Source organism: Myotis yumanensis, unplaced genomic scaffold (assembly GCF_028538775.1).
Source record: "Myotis yumanensis isolate MYYU_CA2020_CCGP unplaced genomic scaffold, mMyoYum1.0.hap1 SCAF_2, whole genome shotgun sequence".
Taxonomy (NCBI): domain Eukaryota; kingdom Metazoa; phylum Chordata; class Mammalia; order Chiroptera; family Vespertilionidae; genus Myotis; species Myotis yumanensis.
The window spans coordinates 159924566-159946151 of NW_027223753.1; the positions used below are offsets into that span (position 1 = coordinate 159924566).

General features: G+C 44.0%; 1 protein-coding gene across 5 annotated transcripts in view; it reads left to right on the forward strand.

The window, feature by feature from the left end:
• The first annotated feature begins 4987 nt into the window (after positions 1-4987).
• The window catches only part of LOC139003904 (protein mono-ADP-ribosyltransferase PARP14-like), an 82447-nt gene continuing 65848 nt past the window's right edge, over positions 4988-21586 (forward strand). For 3 of the 5 annotated variants that reach the window (XM_070406327.1, XM_070406331.1, XM_070406330.1), the window contains exons 1-4: positions 4988-5198; positions 10751-10884; positions 11621-11654; positions 18316-18552. In XM_070406327.1, the coding sequence (XP_070262428.1) occupies positions 5012-5198; positions 10751-10884; positions 11621-11654; positions 18316-18552 (592 nt within the window). In that variant the 5' untranslated portion in view covers positions 4988-5011. The other 2 variants (XM_070406329.1, XM_070406332.1) reach the window with 2 other exon arrangements.

A 21586-nucleotide genomic window follows, 5' to 3' on the forward strand; every position in this document is an offset into this window, starting at 1 on the left:
GAACCAAATGTTGCAGAAGACTAAAGAAATACCAAGCACGCTTCCTAGAGAAAGGGAGGGACCCCATTTATTAACACTAGTGAACTCATGGAATAATTTCCAAATCAGAGTGAAGAAACATGCAGAAGGCTTCACTTTTTATAACCTTCTGGGGTCTTTGTCTTGCAGATATGGTCCCACCCCCTTTTGTGGGCTTACAGGAAGGCCCCCAGGTGTTGGGGGTCCCCAGGCCATATCTGATGATCTGTCCTGGGGCAAACTATAACGACCCTTCCCCTCCCCCCCAGGGCAATGCATTGTTAACAGTTTTTATGGCCTGACATGCCTTGAAGACCAGTTTCCTCCTCAGTATTGTGGCAGAATGCATGGGAGAATGATCTGCCAGCACTCTGAGAAAGGAAAGTTAACCTGTATTTCACAGATCTGCTAGTTAGGGGAATTCTGTATCCAAAGCCTGAACTGAACTCGCGGGGAGGTTCTGACCTATATATCTCCTCCTGTGGTGAGCCCCTGAGGGTCCCTGCAGCTCCACCCAAGTCAGCTGTGTGGGGGCCCTGGGGTTAGGCTCTGCAGCTCCACCCAGGTCAGTTAGAGGTGGGAGGTAAGACTACAGTTTTAAGCAGATACTGAATTAGGTTGCAAACCCCCACCCCTCCATTTTCCTTTTCATTCCCCACTCTTTTTCCACAAGCTATTCTTAGCCTTGGGGATTACAAAAGACTAAAAAATTGGGGATAAAGTTGACGACCGCTCTAGCTATTTTGTGCTGAAGGGTGGTGGTGGGGGAGGGGGCAACGAAAAAGGGGAGATTCAGTATCTGGCTAATGCTTGTCTTGAGATAAATGCATGTGTGTCTGATTCAGTGGTTACCTACTGGATGACCAGGATTGATCTTTACTCTTCATCTCACACAAACTTGGAAAGATCTAGTTTATTCTGGGCTCTTCTGTAGAAGCCTCCCGCCACTTCCAAGCCGATGGTAGTATTAGTGAACCTAAAAGACTTCTGTGGGAACATGTACATGAGGAATTACTGTACTGGCAGAGTGAAATGTCTGAGGACTGAACTTGGAGTGGTAACAGAGCGGGCAGCTTACTTCACTTCTTCTAAAGTCACATCTTATTCAGGGGATCTAGGCCAGGAGTTTCAGGGACAAGGAAAAGGACAAGAAGTGCTCACAACTTGCTGGTTCAGAACAGATGCGAAAACCACCCTTTCCCCAGTGTATATTGCAATGGGTGAAATGGGGAGGCTTTGTAAAGAGGTCTTTTGAGAAGTTGAAAGGAGCCTGATGCTAGAAGTTTGCATAGAAGGTTGTAGAGAAGTTGAAGAGGGAAATTTTGATGAAGCAGAGAAAGGGAAGGTCAGCTCAAAAATGCAGCTGTAAATTTTATATTAAGATCAACTGGCTCCCAGTTGGAGTGGCTCAGGGGTTGAGGGTTGACCTATGAACCAGGAGGTCATAGTTTGATTCCCAGTCAGGGCACATGTCCACATTGTGGGCTCAATCCCAATGTGAGGTCTGCAGGAGGCAGCTGATCAATGATTCTCTCTCATCATTGATGATTCTATCTCTTGCTCCTTTTCCCTTTCTCTCTGAAATTAATAAAATATATATATTTTTAAAAAGATCAGCTGTGCCTATGAGGTGAAAGGAGAACCTAGATCAGCCATGTGAACATGGCCACTCCTATGTTGGAGGGCCACCGTCCCCAGGCCTGGAGAGAACACTTGCTTCCCTGGAAGGAAATGAGTTTCAGCATTAGAACACCCATTGGAGACAGAGAATTGAGATAGGATAAGAACACTGTGGGAAGGGGGAGGGTAGAAGTTCAGGAGTGAATAGGTTCAAAACAACCTAGGAGAGAAGACAAAGTACTCCAGGGGCTGATGACAGTCAACAACTTCCTTCTTGTAAAACTTCCTTTTCTTGGCTTTCAAGACCTGCCCTCCTGATCCTCTGTTAGCTTTTCTCCAATCCACTCAGAGATAATGAGTGGAACTTGAGTGGCAAGTCACACTTCTGATAATGAAGTAAATCCTTTAAAGAAAAACAGAAATAGCTTGGCTAAATCTTCAACTATACAGGGTAACTTTACATTTGTTTATATGGAAAAATAATACAGTAATTAATAAATAATAATAAAAGAATAAACTGTGAGTCTTGTCCAGTTTGGCTAAGTAGATGGAGCATCGACCTGTGGATTGAAGGGTGCCGGGTTCGATTCCGGTCAAGGGCACGTACCTCAGTTGCAGCCTCCACTCCAGCCAGTAACCAATTGATGTGTTCCTCTCACATAGATATTTCTTTCTGTCTTTCCCTCTCTCTAAAAATCAATGGAAAAATATTATGGGTCAAGGATGCACACATTCCTAGCTTCCCTTCTGCCTTTCTGGCCTCCCCTGGATGTTCCTACTTGGTAGATGTCATTATGATCTAGCCCAGCGATTTTCAACCATTTTCATCTCATGGCACACATAAACCAATTACTAAAATTCTGTGGCACACCAATAAAATATTATATTTTTTGCCAATCTAACAAAAAAAGTAGATATAGTTTTGATTCATTCGCACCAGATGGCTATTGTTGTGTTGGCTGTTGTCATATTTTTATTTGACAATCTAAGGGAAGAGAGGTCAATGTCCCTGACTAAATAGTCAGGTATTGCATGTTTTAAAAATTCTTGTGGCACACCAGTTGAAAATCACTGATCCAGCCGGTTGCTCATGGCATCTGTCATCCCACATCCTTCATCCAGTCCTGCAGCTGTGCCTTCAGTATGGATTTGGGATCCTACCTTTTCTCAGAAGGTCCTCCTCTGCCAGCACCCTGGTCTCAGCCACTCCCATCTCTCACCTGGGACAACACAGTAGCCGAGTGGAGGTCTCCCTGCCTCTTTTCTACCTGCCACACAACAGCCAGTGGTTCTGTACACGTACAACACAATGGCATGCCCTCTTCTCACACCTCCAAGGTTATCCCTGTCATCCTTAGGCCTCAGGTTACATCTCACCTCCCATAAGTCCTCCCTGAGCCCCTCCTAATTCGTTCCATTTTGTGAACACCTCTGTATTCCTTCCAAGAGCAATCTTTTTTTTTATTGTTTTATTGCTTAAAGTATTACAAAGGATATTACATATGTGTCCTTTATTCCCCCCCGCCCTTTACAATCCCCTGGTCTCCCCTACACCCCAGTGTCTTATGTCCATTGGTTATGCTTATATGGATGCATACAAGTCCTTCGGTTGATCTCTTACCCCGCTCCCTCCTGCCCCCCAACCCTCCCTGGTCTTCCTGCTGCAGTTTGACAATCAGTTTGAGTCAGCTCTGCCTCTGTATCTATTATTGTTCATAAGTTTATAATGGTCTTTATTATCCATGAATGAGTGAGATCATGTGGTATTTTTCCTTCATTGACTGGCTTATTTCACTTAGCATAATGCTCTCCAGTTCCATCCATGCTGTTGCATATGGTAAGAGTTCCTTCTTTTTTACAGCAGCATAGTATTCCATCCTGTACCACAGTTTTCTAATCCATTCATCTACTGATGGGTACTTAGGCAGTTTCCAGATCTTAGCTATGGTGAATTGTGCTGCTATGAACATATGGGTGCATATATCCTTTCTGATTGGTGTTTCTGGTTTCTTGGGATATATTCCTAGAAGTGGGATCACAGGGTCAAATGGGAGTTCCATTTTTAGTTTTTTGAGGAAACTCTATACTGTCTTCCATAGTGGCTGCTCCAGTCTGCATTCCCACCAGCAGTGCACGAGTGTTCCTTTACTACCAAAGCAATCTATAAATTCAATGCACTTCCCATTAAAATACCAACGGCATACTTCACAGATCTAGAACGAACTCTCCAAAAATTCATCTGGAATAAAAAAAGACCCGGAATAGCTGCAGCAATCCTGAGAAAGAACAAAGTAGGTGGGATCTCAATACCAGATATCAAGCTGTATTCCAAAGCCACTGTTCTCAAAACTGCCTGGTACTGGGACAAGAACAGACATATAGATCAATGGAATAGAATAGAAAGCCCAGAAATTGACCCGAACCAATATGCTCAATTAATATTTGACAAAGGAGGTAAGAACATACAATGGAGCCAAGATAGTCTCTTCAATAAATGGTGTTGGGAAAATTGGACAGATATATACAAGAAAATGAAACTAGACCACCAACTTACACCATACACAAAAATAAACTCAAAATGGATAAAGGACTTAAATGTACGATGGGAAACCATAAAAATTCTAGAAGAATCCAAAGGCAACAAAATCTCAGACATATGCCGAAGCAATTTCTTCACTGATACAGCTCCTAGGGCACTTGAAACTAAAGAGAAAATGAACAAATGGGACTACATCAAAATAAAAGCTTCTGCACAGCAAAAGAAACCATCAACAAAACAACAAGAAAGCCCACTGCGTGGGAAAACATATTTGCCAACGTCATATCTGATAAGGGCCTAATCTCCAAAATTTATAGGGAACTCATACAACTTAACAAAAAGAAGGTAAACAATCCAATCAAGAAATGGGCAAAGGATCTAAATAGACACCTCTCAAAAGAGGACATTCAAGAGCAATCTTTCCACTGTGTCCTAACTCCTCTGTCCCACAGCTTCCTGAGCTCAGAGAGGGCAGGAACTGTGTCCATCCATTGAATCCATCCCAAGTGCATGGCACCTTGTAAATATTACGTAAAAAAACCTGTGAATGTGACACAAAGCCGCTGATTGCCCTTGTGGCTTGTGTGTGTGTCAAATGAGCCCTGAGTTTAGGGACCCCTGTTCACCCAAATACCTGGATGGCCTTGCCCTGGGGTCCAGATGAAAGTGAAGATTCTGAGGGGGTGACTCATCAAATCTGGGGTTGCTGTTTATAGCCAAGGGCAGTTACCTAAGAGCAGGGAGGGGTTTTTCCCTGAAACGAAAGTGAAAGAGGCAAAGTTAACTGCTTGAGCTGGGGTAGGACTAGCAGTCCCGCCCTGAGCAGGGCTGAGGATGGCTGCGCCCAGCTACTTCCCGCTACTGGTCGAGGGGTCCTGGGGTCCCGATCCCCCGAAGAGCTTGATCACCAAGTTGCAGTTGTACTTCCAGAGCCAGAAGAGATCGGGAGGCGGCGAGTGTGAGGTCCGACAGGAACCCGGCAGCCCGGGCAGCTTCCTAGTGCTCTTCAACGGACATGACGGTGAGGGGCGCCGGGGCGGGGGTGATAGACCATGGGGCTCTCCCTGTGGGGACGCTTGGACTGGGGCGCGCAGCGGGACCGGCTCCTGCAGCAGCAGTTGGCGGTGGGCGGGTTGCAGAATGGACCAGAAATGCGGGGGTCGCTGCGTTCCTCTGCCCCGCGCTTCTAGGAACTCAGTGGTGCTGCCTCTGCCTGGAGGTGGCCGGTGGGGGCAGAACCGCGCCAGGGAGAACAGAAAGGCGCTGAGAGCCTGGGTACTCGCCTCCTTTTACAAGGCTACATAGTGTGTTAATGCACTAATACACAGAGTGCTAATGGCAGAGTTGCATCTCTTGCGCTTTTGGTCTTCTGCCTATTAATTAAGGCAGCACTTCCAGAACTCCCAAGGTTTATGGGAACACGATTTTAAGGGAAGAGAAAGTTTCCAGGGATGAAAGTCCAACTATACGTTAGGGAGATAAATTTGATTGAAAATAGGCACATTGGTTTCTGTTGGGAGAGACCATGAAAATCAGACCTTTGAAGAGATACGTGCAGTTATTCTGAGGACAAGTGAGTCCTTCCAGTGGTTCTCAACCTTCCTAATGCCGCGGCCCTTTAATACAGTTCCTCATGTTGTGGTGACCCCCAACCATAAAATTATTTTCGTTGCTACTTCATAACTGTAATTTTGCTACTGTTATGAATCGTAATATAAATATCTGATATGCAGGATGTATTTAGGCGACCCCTGTGAAAGGGTCGTTCGACCCCCACAGGTTGAGAACCGCTGTGACAATGAAAGTCAGTGTGGGGTTGGAAGAGACATATTTGTGTGCTGTTCTGGATTTGGTAACTGATTCTCTGGGAATGGGCAGTGCTCCATTTGAGAGGGAGGGAGAGAAAGAGCCCCTCTTCTTTCTGTTAATTTTTATGGGGGGGAGGGCTAAGCAATTGAAGGAGTCATGAGATTTCCCCATGTATTTTGGAGCTTTCCAGTAGTTCTGGGGTCACCTGGGGACTGGCAGAGGCCTGCTTAAAATCACATTGCCTGGGTGAAATAGAGAGAGTTATTGCAGGGAGATGACAACTGTCTTTGTTGGTCGTTCGCTGGTACCTGTCCCTCGGTTTCAGGCTGGTCCTCAGACTGGGTTGAAGGAGGTTGAAAGTTTTGAGCTTTTGAGGGGCAAGTCCCTCCCTCACAGGCAGTTGAGCAGCTGAGTTCTCTCCTCCCGCTTGCTTTTGCTGTTGAACAAAAGAGGAGGCCCTGGCTGGTGGGTTCAGTGATTAGAGCATTGACCAATGCACTGAAGGGTTGCAGGTTCAATCCCATGTAGATGTGTCTCTCTCACATCGAAGTTCTTTTCCTTCCTTCCTTCCTTCCTCCCTCCCTCCCTCCCTTCCTTCCTTCCTTCCTTCCTTCCTTCCTTCCTTCCTTCCTCCTTCCCTCCCTCCCTCCCTCCCTCCCTTTCCTCCTCCTCCTCCTCCTCCTCCTCCTCCCTCTCCCTCTCCCTCTCCCTCTCCCTCTCCCTCTCCCTCTCCCTCTCCCTCTCCCTCTCCCTCTCCCTCTTCCTCTCCCTCTCCCTCTCTTCCTCCTTTCCACTCTCTCTAAAAACCAATGAACAAATATCTTCCAGTGAGGATTAACAACAACAACAAAAGAAAAAGGAAAGGAGGAGGACAAATACCAAACATCTGCTTGCTTAAGACAACCACCAGGTCCTTTATGGGGCGGCACATGACCAGACACTCCCAGAGCACACACTTTTTCCATTGGAATCTCCCAGGAGAGGATGTGGACAACCCCTAATTCCGCTTTCCTTCCCTGGATTTGAGAAGCCTTTGGGCCAGAGGAGAGGCAAGGAGGCTTACAAGGCCATGAGAGCAATTGGAAAGCTTTAAGCAAGGATCCAGGAAGGAAAGATGAAACCCAGAGAGGAAAGGGGAACACAGAAGAGTGTGAAAGAAGTGAGGCGGACAGGGGGCAGGAGACAGGAGACCTGCTGGGCCCAGAGCTTTATGGAAACAGGTACACAGTTTTCCAAGGATTAATTTCACCAAGGAATGCACAGACGGGCAGCTGTATGATATAAGCCATTTTCTCAAGGGATGTTACCACTTTGATTCCAACTGTTAGCATCACCATGGTTCTGGCCCTTAGCAGGGCTTCTTTCTTCTTTAGCATCTCATTAACCCTCAGCAGGTTAAACAGACACAGCCCAGCTCTGTCCTGGAGACTCAGGAACCCTGAGTGTGGGTGGGTGAGGGCATCAGCACTTTGAACCAGCACCCTCGGTGACTCTGAGGCACTAAAGTTTGAGAATGCTGGCTGTTGATGTCCCTGGATGAACAAAATGGGGGCCCATTATAGGAAATACACACAGCATAGAAATACAAGCAGTGCAAAATATCTGTGATGATATCATCATTCTGTTCTAGCCCTCAAATTAGAACCTATTTCAGTCTCCTGCCAGGTTCTTCCTTCACCTATTCTAGGCCACGACCCCCTACTTCCACCCCCAGGCTGCTCCTATGGCCCCTTTGTGTTACCCCCAGCACAGACATCTCATAATTCCTGCAACTGATGACCTTTGATGGCCAAAGTTCTTGGGGAGTGGAAAGTCCCAGTCAGTTTCGGTTTCCTATCAGAAGCAGCTTTCTCAGCAGCAAGTTGCCAGAAAATTGTTAACAATGAATGACCTGCCCTAGCAGCTCTATGGCATGAGATTCGTCTCTTTGCAGGAAGACCCATCCCCTCCACACCAGGAAATGGACTCAGCAGGTGCAGGCTCGTCGTGTAACAGGATTTTAGTCATATAATTCACATAATCAGGCTGAGCCCACCAGCATTTCTCTGCAGAAATTACTGTAGAGCAACCTGAACTATTGAAAAGCTGCATCTTGCTTTTATATAGTTCAGTGAATTTCTGAAAAGTTGAGTGTAAATTGACTTGGAAGATTTTTGGATGTGAACATTTATAATCGTCTCTGGTCATAATTTGACTCCTGATTATTGTCAGTCTCTTTGGGGTAAGGAAACCCATTAATAAAAGTAAACATGAATGGTTTGAGATTAGTGCAGAAAGGACTTAGGTCAGGGTGGCTGGACATCAGAGATTCAGCTTTATTCCTCCCAGATTCAGCTTTTCCTTGTTGGGGAGTTACTGATCTTGCTACCCTCTGTCCTCTTGAAGTAGTGATGCCCATGCATATTGCACACAGAACAGGATGGCACATTCATTTATTTTTAAATTATTTTTAATTGATTTTGGAGAGAAAGGGAAGGAGACAAAAATAGAAATATTAATGATGCCCTAACTGGTTTGGCTCAGTGGATAGAGCATTGGCCTGCGGACTCAAGGGTCCCAGGTTCGATTCCGGTCAGGGGCATGTACCTTGGTTGCGGGCACATCCCCAGTGGGGAGTGTGCAGGAGGCAGCTGATCCATGTTTCTCTCTCATCAATGTTTCTAATTCTCTATCCCACTCCCTTCCTCTCTGTAAAAAAATCAATAAAATATATTTTAAAAAAAGAAATATTAATGATGAGGGAGAATCATTGTTTGGCTGCCTCTTGCATGCCTCCTATGTTGGATAGAGTCTGAAACCCGGTCATGTGCCCTGACCTGGAATCGAACTGTGACCTCTTGGTTTATAGTTTGAAGTTCAACCATTGAGCACACCAGCCGAGCCAGGCTGACATTTTTATTTTATAATTTAATTTGTTTAGTTTATTCTCACACAAGGATATGTTTTCCATTGATTGGAAGGGATAGGGGGAAAAGGGAGAGAGAGAAAAAGAAACATTGATGTGAGAGAGACACATCAATTGGTTTCCTCTTGCACTCGCCCTGATTGGGGCGGGGGGTGGAACCTGAAACCCAGGTATGTGCCCTTGACCAGGAATAAAACCCCTGGCCCTTCCATGGGACTGTCGACAATCTTACCATTGAGCAACACCGGCCAGGGCCAGGCTGGCACATTTAAATGCATGGCCCTAGTCAGTCCCTGGTTCCACTGATTTCCATCAAGGGCTCATGCTCGGGTTGCAGGCTCCATCCCCAGTAGGGAGTGTGCAGGAGGCAGCTGATCAATGATTCTCTCTCCTCTTTGATGTCTCTCTCTCTCTCTCTCTCTCCCTGCCTACCTCCCTCTCTCTCTCTTTCCCTCTCTCTCCCTTCCTCTCTGATATCAATAAAAATAAATAAATAAATAAATAAATAAATAAATACATGCCCAGATAGGACTCTACCAAAGTCTAGGGAATAATAAAAGGACGGTATCACAGAGGTCCATAGACAACCTGACTTACAAAACTTAGCTTCCTCTCTGGCACTGGGTTCCTATCCAGCCCTTACTGAAGCTTAGGCCAGCCACTTAGGAGTCTCTGTGAAGACATCTTTCCTCCCATCAAGAGTGAAATTTGAGTCTTATATTGTTTCTGGGGGTCTGTTTCATTCTATTGGCATCCTACCCTTTCATGAATGGTTGAGGTGGGAAAGCTACTTAAGCCCCTCTTTTTGAAAGATTCCTATCTATATCCTTGGCCTCATCACACCAACCATATCAGAATGCAACATGGTAACCCAACATTCATGGCAGGGCTACAACAGTGAACAGTAGGGAACTCTCAAAAGTTCCCCTTCACCCTGACATATTTGTACCATCTGACTATGTCGACCACATCTCCTCATCTAAACTCACTCCCTATTCTCCACACTGTGAGATACACTAACTTTGCCTTTCTTTATCTGCCTGCCTCTTATAATTATAACTTACATTTGCATACCTCTTGTGTGTGTTACAAAATTCATTCACAGAACACTGGTTTGAATGAGAAAACAGATTTAAGAAAAGTTAAGATAGTTTCTCAATGTCACTCATCTAGAGTTGTAATTCTAATCCAGGTTTTTTGAATGCTTATGTTCACTGTTCAGTTTTTTTCACTACAGCCCAGCTGCCTGATGTGCTATTTTCTTTTTAAATCTCTCCATCCATTTTTCCTTTTCCTTTTACTATCAGATGTGAGGCTTTTGTCTTCACAAGTTAAAGAATTAATGAAAAACTTATTAACCAGGCTCCTGGCCATTCTGCTCCTGGTTACCCGAGTCACCTTCCTAAAACATGGCTTTTATCATGCCATGTCCCAGCACCCAATGTTCACAGGCTCACCATGACGGATGCTGTAATTATTTCATTTACTGTACAATAAATATTGCTCCCTTTCTGAGTGCCCACTGAGCATTAGGTACTATACTAAATTCTTTATGTTTCTTCAATTTAATCCACGTAACACCCATACAATACAATCTTTATCAATTGCTTATTATACAAGAAGACTGAGGCTTTGGGAATACTTAGGTTAAAAAAATAAGTTTAAAGAGAGAATTCAAATCCATGTCAGCTTGCTAAACTTTTCCTTTTTTTTTTTTTTTTTTTACCACTTAAGGTCTCTCTTGGGGAAATGACTGAGTAATTGATTGATGATGACAAAGGCTTTGAAATATGGAATAATTTTGTGAATAAAGATTGCTTGATGGTTCTCCTTCTCCTCCTTCTTTTTGGACATTTCAGTTCAGCAGAACGTTCTGGAGAGAGGGAACCATGAGTTAGCATTGCCAGGAAAAGGAACATTTAAGTTAACAGTCAAGTTGCCTCCAGAGCCAAATGAAGTCCATGATGCCTCTAAGGAGAAAATTTCAGCAAAGGTAAGTAAAGGAGCAAGTAGCCAGGAAGTAGGGTGTTCTCCCAAGGTGTGTGGGATGGGAAGCACAATGAGAACACTTAATGGAACAAAAAATATAAATCAAACTGCAGTGAGAAATGCAACTTACAGATGAGGTGGGACAGGTATGAAATAGTGAAGAGGAGACATGTTTTGTTTGATTTTAGACACTTTTAGAAAAGTCAAGATTTGGGGGCTATAATAAGGGAGGTTTGAGATACAAAATTTTGGGTTGCTCTTAACTTGGAATTTGCTGTATTAGTTTTACTTTTACATTGTTTTGAGGAGATAGCGATCCATACTGCATGTACTAAGTATTTCCTAAGATGGTATAGTAATAGTATTTACCTTTTTGGTTTGTTGGATTGTTGTGAGGGTTGGTTGAGACAACTTGTGTAAAGCAAATGGTACAGTGTTCATAGCAAAGACTCACTAAATGTTAAATGGGGAAAAGATGCAGATCTATCCCCTTGCCCCAGACACTTGCTAATCACTGGGGTTTCTGTTATCTGTGACTAATTTTTGCCAGTAATTTTTGTTCTGATTAACTGGAGGTGCCACTACACATGGGGGGCATTCAAAAGCATTATTGCTGGAGTTTTTCATGATTGTGTCTGCTGACCTTATATCTCCAGGCTGGTCTCAGGCACATTTTCCTAATGTAAAGAAATTTGAATTATTGGCAATTTATTAATGCTACTTTATTGTCTGAATTTCAGGAATCCAAGAGCAAAGAACCTGCCAATGAACCAGGTAAAGTCTCAATTGAGATGACTGGCCTTCACGAGGCAGTTTTGCTTTGATTAAAGATAGAACTTGTAGACATACATCAATCATCCTTACCTTCTTTACTTCACAAGGCATGTTTTTCTCAGCTTGGCAATGCCTTGGGCTCATCCTCTTTATACTCTCAGCCAGCAGTTCAGAGGGTGAACACTGGGGCAGCCACTTGAGCTCTAAGGGCTCAGGTCAGAAGGATGAAAACAGCTCTCTCTGTGGGGACTGGGAGACACCTTGCAGTTGAGCAGAGTGCTAAGACACACCTGGAGGAAGGTGATGAACTGACCTTTAGAGCCCACTTGTGCCCAAGCTGCCATCTAGAAGCAAGACGTATCAGTGGGTGCTGTGTGTGGCCAAGTCAGTTTCTGAGCACTGGGTGTGGGAACTGCTGTCCTCAGAAGTCTCTACAGGAAGGTGTGGGTCCTCTGTGGATGAAAGCTTGAGTGCTGGGTGCAGGATGGGGTGCAACCCTCCAGAGCAGCAGCAGCTCTTCTCCTCCATCTGCTGTAAGATAGAGCCCGACACCTAGTGGCTGTTGTGGAGTCTGTTGCTTAACTAGTGTCTGGGTGTTAGCCTGTGGCCCCTGACATTTACTAAAGAAGCCACACTTTTCTGGGCTAAGCATGGTGTTATAAAGGGGAAGAAATGGTGAAATGTGTTGAATGGCTGAGCAAGAGAGATAAAGTGATACATATTCAGATCTTAGGGAAAAGAAAATTCCAAAAAAATGTGTAAATATTTTCTTCTAAAGTAGAAATTGTCTTGAGAACATGTTTAGATTTTTTCAACTTTCTCTTTTTGAAAATGGCACTGGGATGAGAGCTTAGGGTCATTGTCAGAGCCTTGGGTCCATTGTCAGAAATCTAGTAATTCATTAGAATGGTGATCAAAATGAGGATGGAGGGTGGTTACCTAATAGGTCCCATATCTAAGGGGTGAAGAGAGCAGAGGACATAGCACCATGAAGGCACTAGGCATGTCTGAAACCCAGAGCTTCAGGTTAAAGATTGACAGGCAGTGACAGAGCAGGGAAAGGCGCACACCAACATCAGCGGGTATGAGCACTAAGCCAGTATCCGGTTTTAGGTCAAGCTGAACTGGGTTGGGCCTCAAATGTGGAAACCAGCAAGTGGAAGAACTAGAAGAGAGACGAACAAGAGCAGAGAAATACTGGTCACTTGTGGTCAGCAAATTCAGTTTATTCCAAGTGTATATTTCAAGCCTGGACTCTCTTCTAAATCCCAGAGCTGTGTCTGACCTTCCTGTTGAAAAATATGTTAGCACCAATGTGTCTGAAGCCACGTGTATCATCGGCCTCCAAACCAGTGCCTTCTTCTGTCTTTTTTATTTCTCTTCAAGTGCATAACCAGTTTGCCCATCACCTACTAGAAATTTGTCTTTCCTTTACGCTTTTACATATGTTGGTCTCATTCATTCCTCCCTCACCCCAGGCCCCCATTATCACTTTACAAATCCAGCATGGCAGGAATACCCTGCTTGGCCTATCTCAGTGGTCGGCAAACTCATTAGTCAACAGAGCCAAATATCAACAGTACAATGATTGAAATTTATTTTGAGAGCCAATTTTTTTAAACTTAAACTATATAGGTAGGTACATTGTTATAAACTTAATTAGGGTACTCCTAAGGCTTTGGAAGAGCCACACGCAAGGGGCCAAAGGGCCGCAGGTGGCTCGCAACCCGCAGTTTGCCGACCAAGGGTCTATCTGTACCTGCTTTCCTTCTTCTTAAATCTAACCAGTCTTTTGTATTGCTGGATATCTGGTCATCTTTTTTTTTTTCTTTTTTCTTTCAGTTTTTCACTTGTTTTATTTATTTATTTATTTAATTTTATTTTATTAATTAAATCTTTATTGTTCAGATTATTACAGTTGTTCCTCTCCCCCCCCCCATTGCCTCCTCCACCCAGTCCCCTCCCCACCCTCATCCCTTACCCCTCCCACTGTCTTCATACATAAGTGTATGATTTTTGTCCAGTCTCTTCCTGCACCCCCACACCCCGTTCCCCCCAAGAATTATCAGTCTACTCCCTTTCTATGTCCCTGATTTTATTATATTCACCAGTTTACTCTGTTCATCAGATTTTTTATTCACTTGATTTTTAGATTCACTTGTTGATAGATATGTATTTGCTGTTCATGATTTTTATCTTTACCTTTTTCTTCTTCCTCTTCCTAAAGAATACCTTTCAGCATTTCATATAATACTGGTTTGGTGGTGATGAACTCCTTTAGCTTTTTCTTATCTGTGAAGCTCTTCATCTGACCTTCAATTCTGAATGATAGCTTTACTGCATAAAGTAATCTTGGTTGTAGGTTCTTGCTATTCATCACTTTGAATATTTCTTGCCACTCCCTTCTGGCCTGCAAAGTTTCTGTTGAGAAATCAGCTGACAGTTGTTTGGGTACTCCCTTGTAGATAACTGACTCTTTTTCTCTTGCTGCTTTTAAGATTCTCTCTTTGTCTTTTGCTCTTGGCATTTTAATTATGATGTGTCTTGGTGTGGTCCTCTTTGGATTCCTTTTGTTTGGGGTTCTCTGTGCTTCCTGGACTTGTAAGTCTATTTGTTTCACCAGATAGGGGAAGTTTTCTGTCATTATTTCTTCAAATAGGTTTTCAATATCTCCCTCTCTCTCTTCTTATGGCATCACCATAATTCAGATGTTGGTACACTTGAAGTTGTCCCAGAGGCTCCTTACACTGCCTTCATATTTTTGGATTCTTTTTTCATTTTGCTTTTCTGGTTGGGTACTTTTTGCTTCTTTGTATTTCAAATCTTTTACTTGATTCTTGGGATCCTCTAGTCTGCTGTTGGATCTTTGTATATTATTCTTTATTTCAGTCAGTGTATGCTTAATTTCTAGTTGGTCTTTTTTCATATCCTCCAGGGTCTCACTAAATTTATTGGCAGTTTCTAGAAAATTCTTGAAAAACCTTATAACCGTGGTTTTGAACTCTATATCCAGTAGTTTGCTTTCCTCCTTTTCTGACCTGTTTCTTTGTCTCCGCATTTTTTATGTTTCCCTGTGTTGGTAGAGTGGCTTTGTGTGCTAGGTGTCCTATAGGGCCCAGTGGCTCAACCTCCCCAATTACCTGAGGTGGACACTCTTGGTGCACTCCTTTGTGGGCTTTGTGCACAGTCTTGTTGTCGTTAAGCCTTGATTTTTGTAGGTATTACTGGGAGGAATTGACCTCCAGGCCAATTGGCTGTGAGAATCAGCTGTGTCTATGCTGGGACAACTTCTGTGCTGCAGACACCCTTATGAGGCAAGACGTGCTTCAGTGGGGCTTTGGGGCTCACTGAGTCTGCCCCCTGAGTGTGTCCCTTACGGATCTGAGGAGTTGTAATCTGGATAGTCCCACTCTGACCACTGGGTACACTAGCTCTTGGATCTCTAAGGAGGTGCTAATTTAGCCTCTACCTGAGGCTACCCAGCAGGAGCTACGAAGAGATCTGCAGATTCCCCTTCCTTGTTTGGGGTTTGGAGGTACCCAGATGAGGCCCAGCTGTGAAGCAATGAAAGCTGCTGTGGTACCTTGGGCCTTCTCTTGGAAGTTCTGGGTCTGTCTGGCCCAGCTGCAGTTTGTTAGGTAATTTTCAGATTGCAAAGGGCCAGGCCTTTCATATGCAAAAGCCTCTGCTGGCAGCTTGGGTGGGGTGGGGTCTCAGGGAATCAACAGGGCAGAGCAAACAGCTATGGCTGATCCTCAGCCCTGCCCTAAGAGGCCCCGTGTCTCAGTGTCCCGCAGTAATCACTGCAAGCACCTCTGAGAGAAAGCTGCCTTCGAGTTCCAAGTTCTGCCAGCTGCCAGACACTCCAGTTTCTTCCCCTATGAGTCTGGGTACCCAGAGACTTCCTGGAACTGGAGTTCAGAGCAGTCTGGGGCTTGTAACTCCCTCCCGATTAAAAAAGACAGCCGTGTCCTCAGTTGCCTGCCGTTTCCACGCGCATGCCTCCGTACCTCTGCACTTTACTTCCGCACCTCCTCTGAGTCTCAGTGTGCTTTTCTCTTTCCTTCTAGTTGTAGAATTTCCACTCAGCCAGCCTTCCTGTAGTTCTGGATGATGTCCGTTTTTTCTGGTCATCTTTTTCACAGAAACCTTCCCTGGCTCACCTTACCACCAACTGCAAGATAAAGTCCAGACCACATTCTGGATGAAGCTGACTTTTCTGGCCTCATTTCTTACATCTCTGTACATGAGCGCTCCTTAACCTTTATTGGTCAGATCACCATTTCCTAAATAGTTTGGCACAACATGATACTCTGCCTGTATTCTGTTGCTCACAGTACTCTCTATCTCACTTTTCTCTACCTAAATTTGATAGACCCTTCAAGATCTACTCAGATTCCTCCTCTTCTCTAAAGCCATTCCAAGCCAGCCAATCACTTTATCTCTCTTTCCTGGAATCCTAACTTAATTAATGGTGCTCTTTATATGGCAATGCCTCTCTTGTGATGAAGCTTCTAATAGTGGGGTGATAAAACTGTATTGCTAGCCAGCCTCTTATCATTCACTCAGTCCAATACTCGCATTTTAAAATTAAGAGATGTGCCCAAGGTCACATGGCTAAAGAGTGGCAGAGTCAGGGGTTGAACTCATTGGGGCCTCACCTCCAGCCCAGTACTCATTCTGGTTTGTCATACTGTCTTATTGAATGCTAGTTCATGTTGCTATTGAATCCTCAAGCTATTTTTTGTTGGGCGTGTGTGTGTGTGTGTGTGTGTGTGTGTGTATGTGTGTGTGTGTGTATTTGTTGGGGTGATCTAACTGCTGTAACAAACAAGTCCCCAGATCATAGTGCAGTGTAGTTGGCAGCTAGGTGGTGGTTGAAGTCTAGACTGCTTAATGCAGTCATTTGGGAATCCAGGCCTCCTTGATACATGGCCTCCAAGGTCACTGAAAGGGCAAATGGAGATCCATATGAAGGAGACACATATTGGTCAGGTTTGGAAGTGGAATTCGCCCCTTCTTCCCATATTCCATTAGCCACATGAACTCTACTATAGGAACTTAATTGTAGGAAGTCTGGGCAATATTTCCCAGAAAGAAAACAAAATGGATTTGATAAGCACATGACATTTTACTCTGCCATAATAAACATTTACAAATATCAGTTTCTCCGGCCCCGGTGTGGCAGGGACGACCCCGGTGAGGTTGAAACGGCCCCCGTGAGGTAGGGACGACCCTGGTCAGGTCGAAACGGCCCCGGTGTGGTAGGGACAACCCCGGTCAGGTTGAAACAGCCCCGGTGTGGTAGGGACGACCCTGGTGAGGTTGAAACGGCCCCCGTGAGGTAGGGACGACCCTGGTCAGGTCGAAACGGCCCCGGTGTGGTAGGGACAACCCCGGTGAGGTTGAAACGGCCCCCGTGAGGTAGGGACGACCCCGGTGAGGTTGAAATGGCCCCCGTGAGGTAGGGACGGCCCCGGTGAGGTTGAAACGGCCCTGGTGTGGCTCAGACGGCCCTGGTGAGGTTGAGACTACTCCAGTGAGGTTGGGACAAATAAAGGGGACCAGTATGGACTGATGAACAGGGGTAGATACAGAAGCAGAGCAACATTGAACAGAATGTTAAACTACAGTGGGAAGCCTGGGGAGGGTTGGGGGGGCGGGGGATTAAGAGACCAACTGAAGGACTTATACGCATGCATATAAGATTAACCAATGGACACAAGACACGGGGCGGGGGGGTAGGGGCCGGGGGAATGTCAAGGGGGGGAAAAAAGGAGACATATGTAATACTCTTTGTAATACTTTAAGAAATAAAAATTATTTAAATATTAAAAAAAAAACAAATATCAGTTTCTCTTCTCATTTTTCTTGAATACCTTCATTAGAAAATAAGTTCCTTATCCAATGTTTTTTGTATGTACCCTCTCCACATATACAGTACCTTTAACATGCCAAGGGCTCCAACTGAATAGTTTCTCAAAGAATGTCTAAAGATCCTATTGTGCCCATCATGCTTCACTACACTGGATTAAGCATAGAGTGAGACTGACCTTATGCATATGTGTAACTCACTTATGGTCAACAATAGGGAGGAACAAGCTGGCTGGAGTGATTGCTATTCACTGAGTTTGATGAACACGTATAGCTCTCTAGAATCTAGGCCATTTTACTTTCTCTGTGTATCCCCTAGTCATTCAATGCAAGCATCTTTTTTTTTCTCTTCAGTGATGGGAAGTACTGCTTTTCAGAGCATAAAGTGTTAGATCATGCTCATGTTTGGCATCATCAGATATTCTTGCTTTCCTCCAGTGGTCTAGGCACTAAATCTACAATTTAACAGACATTCATTGAGACTCAATGATATACCATGTGCTAGCAATACCAGGATGCATAAACTTGTTCCTTACCTTTGAGAAACTGAGTTCAATAATTATACTACGGTGCTGTGATAGAAGTATATGTCAGCAGAAACAGGTGTAATAAAATTGAACATCATCATCATACTTCATTTAAGCAAGAAGCCTTCTAAGATCTGTTTCTATTTGAGTTAGCTAAGAGGTTGGGAAGGAAAGAGGGCAGTGTCTTATGATAATTTACTTTGCTGAAATCATGGTAGATAAATATAACATCTTTACCTCTTTTGTACCCCTAAAATCAGATGCATCAGAAGATACACAAATCTCTCTCAACAAAAGATCAGGAAAAATGGAAGATATCCCAAAGCAGTGTGAAAATATTCCCCCTTTGGTTGCATTTGAAAATCTCAAAGCAAATGTGACTGACATTACGCTAACCTTGTTGGTGGAGAGCATAAGTGGCCTGTCCAGTGATGATTTTGAAGTGGAAGTAATACGAGATTTTGATGTTGGCGTAGTTACCTTTCGAAAATACATAGGTAAGATGAAGTGACCCTTCATGTTCAGTCTTCTTTGCACAGCACTTTTGGGATTTTGGACACACAGTTAATGGGATGTCTCTGAAAGTTTGACACTTGTTAGTAGCTGGTAAGAGAGGACTGCAAGTTAAAATATCATTTTTATTTGAAGGAGAAGCAATTTTGTTGTGAATTCAAATAATGGCATGGCATGTTTAATAGAGTAAACTTATTGTATGAGTTTTCTGTGTATTTGTGTGTGTATGTGTGTGTAAGGGAGAGAGACAGACAGACAGAGAGAGGACACACCCAAATGAAAATCTAAATAAAGTCCAAGATTCTTAAAGTGATTCTGAACATAGGAATGAGTGTTTTCACGTGTTACCTCATTGAGAGAAGTAAATATTGATCTTGTTACCAATTGGACTTGAAGGTAATAATTATAATAGTAGCAAACACTCAAATGCTGTTAGGGTAAGTCAGTTACTATGCTAAGGTCTTTACACATATTAATTGATTTGTTCCTTTCAACAACCTTTTGAGATGATTATTATTATTTCTCATTTTACACCTAAGGAGACAAAGGTGCAGGGATGCTAATAAATGAATAACTGGATTTAAACCCTGGCAGCATACCTCTATACAGCCTGTTCCGTTATCCCCTTTGCCATATATCTTCTCAGTATTTTCATGGTCATCCGCATATGCAGGGAGAGTAAGTGTATGTGATGCAGAAAATGAGTGCTCTTTGAGGTCAGTGGGAGGAGTCTGTGAGTTGAAAGAGCCATCTCCAGGATAACGGGGACATTTTCCAATTCCAAGTCCTCACTATTCCATAGCTGTGGCACTGGAATAGTTAATTAAAAACACAGGTCATGCCCTGGCCAGGTGGCTCCGTTGGTTAGAATTTTATCCCATGCACCAAAAGGTTCTGGGTTTGATGTTGATGTTTTTCTCTCACATTGCTGTTTCTCTCACTCTCTTCCTTCCTTTCTCCTCAAATCAACAAAAACATACCCCGGTTGAGGATTGCAAAAAAAAAAAAAAAAAAAGAGTAAGGTCATGATGTCAAAATTCCAGCTTCAACATTTAACTGATTATCTGAGGTTGGCCAAGTTACTATCCTCTGTGTGCTTTGATTTCTTCACTTATAAAATGGGGATAAGAATACCTACCTTAGACTTCAAAAATACAACTAAAAGTCGGAGCGGACATCAACCAGAACCACGGGAAGGCTGGCTGAGGAAAGTCTCTTCAACTAGAAGCAAAAACAACAGCATTCCGACGCTCAGCGGAGGCGCAGTGTGGAAAATTTAAAGGTACGGCGGTGCGGTGGTGAGGGTGCGCGCGCAAAGCAGGCTGGCGGCTGAGGGCGCGATTGTCGTTTTCAATTAGGAGCGAATCTCAGACTCTGGGCTACAGATCCGGGCGAGTCTCTAGGGACCCAGACTCAAACGGGAGAAGCGGGACTGTCTGGCTACGGCCCCTCCGAGGTTTGCAGCGATTGCTGGGACAGAGAGGCAGAGCCCCTGGGGACGGACTGAGAGCGGCCATAGCTGCTCCCTCCCCCCCGCCCTGTTGAGCCCGCCCCGCCCAAACCCTGCGCACAACCATTTGCCGACCGCCTCAGGCAAGGGCTGGACTAGCACCTCCCCTGAGGACTGAAGTTTTCCCATAGCTGATTTCCACCGCCAGTCGGCCTGAAGGTCAAATCCCTCTAGTGTTAACTACAACAATTAAGGCTTCGCTAGAACAAGACTGCGCACAGAGACCACAAGGGGGTGCACCAAGAAAGCATAAAAGATGCGGAGACAAAAAAACATGACAGAAATGGAGGATATGGAGCTAAGAATCGCAATTTTGAGGGCTTGCCATAAATTTGTGCAGAGCCTCACGAAAACTAATGAGACCCTCGATGCTACGATAAAGAAATTAGAAAGTAAGCATACACGGACTGAAATAAAGAATATTATACCCAATAGCAGACCAGAGGAGTGCAAGAATCAAACCAAAGATTCGACAAAAAACACCCAATTGGAAAAGCATAATGAAAAAAGAATCCAAAAGTGTGAAGACAGCGTAAGGAGCCTCTGGGACAGCTTTAAGCGGACTAATATCAGAGTCATTGGAGTCCCAGAAGATGAGAGACAGCAAGATATTGAAAACCTATTTGAAGAAATAATGGCAGAAAACTTCCCCCACCTAGTGAAAGAAATGGACTTACAGGTCCAAGAAGCGAAGAGAACCCCAAACAAAAGGAATCCAAAGAGGACCACACCAAGACACATCATCATTAAAATGCCAAGAGCAAAAGACAAAGAGAAAATCTTAAAAGCAGCAAGAGAAAGAGGCTCAATTACCTACAAGGGAATACCCATACGACTGTCAGCTGATTTCTCAACAGAAACTTTGCAGGCCAGAAGGGAATGGCAAGAAATATTCAAAGTGCTGAATACCAAGAACCTACAACCAAGATTACTTTATCCAGCAAAGCTATCATTCAGAATTGAAGGTCAGATAAAGAGCTTCACAGATAAGGAAAAACTAAAGGAGTTCATCACCGCCAAACCAGTATTATATGAAATGCTGAAAGGTATCCTTTAAGAAGAGGAAGAAGAAAAAGGTAAAGATACAAATTATGAACAACAAATATGCATCTATCAACAAATGAATCTAAGAATCAAGTGAATAAATAACCTGATGTACAGAATGAACTGGTGACTATAATGAATCAGGGACATAGAAAGGGAATGGACTGACTATTCTTGGGGGGGAAAGGGGAATGGGAGATTCGGGAAGAGACTGGACAAAAATCATGCACCTATGGATGAACTCAGTGGGTGGGGAGTGAGGGTGGAGGGTGGGGTGGGAGCTGGAAGGAGGGGAGTTATGGGGGGAAAAAAGAGGAACAAATGTAATAATCTGAACAATAAAGATTAAAAAAAAAAAAAAAAAAAAAAAAAAAAAGAATACCTACCTTATTCAGTTTCTGTGAGAATTAAAGAAATAATGTTTGAAAAGCTCTTAACATAGTTCCTGGTAAGGACATGGTAAG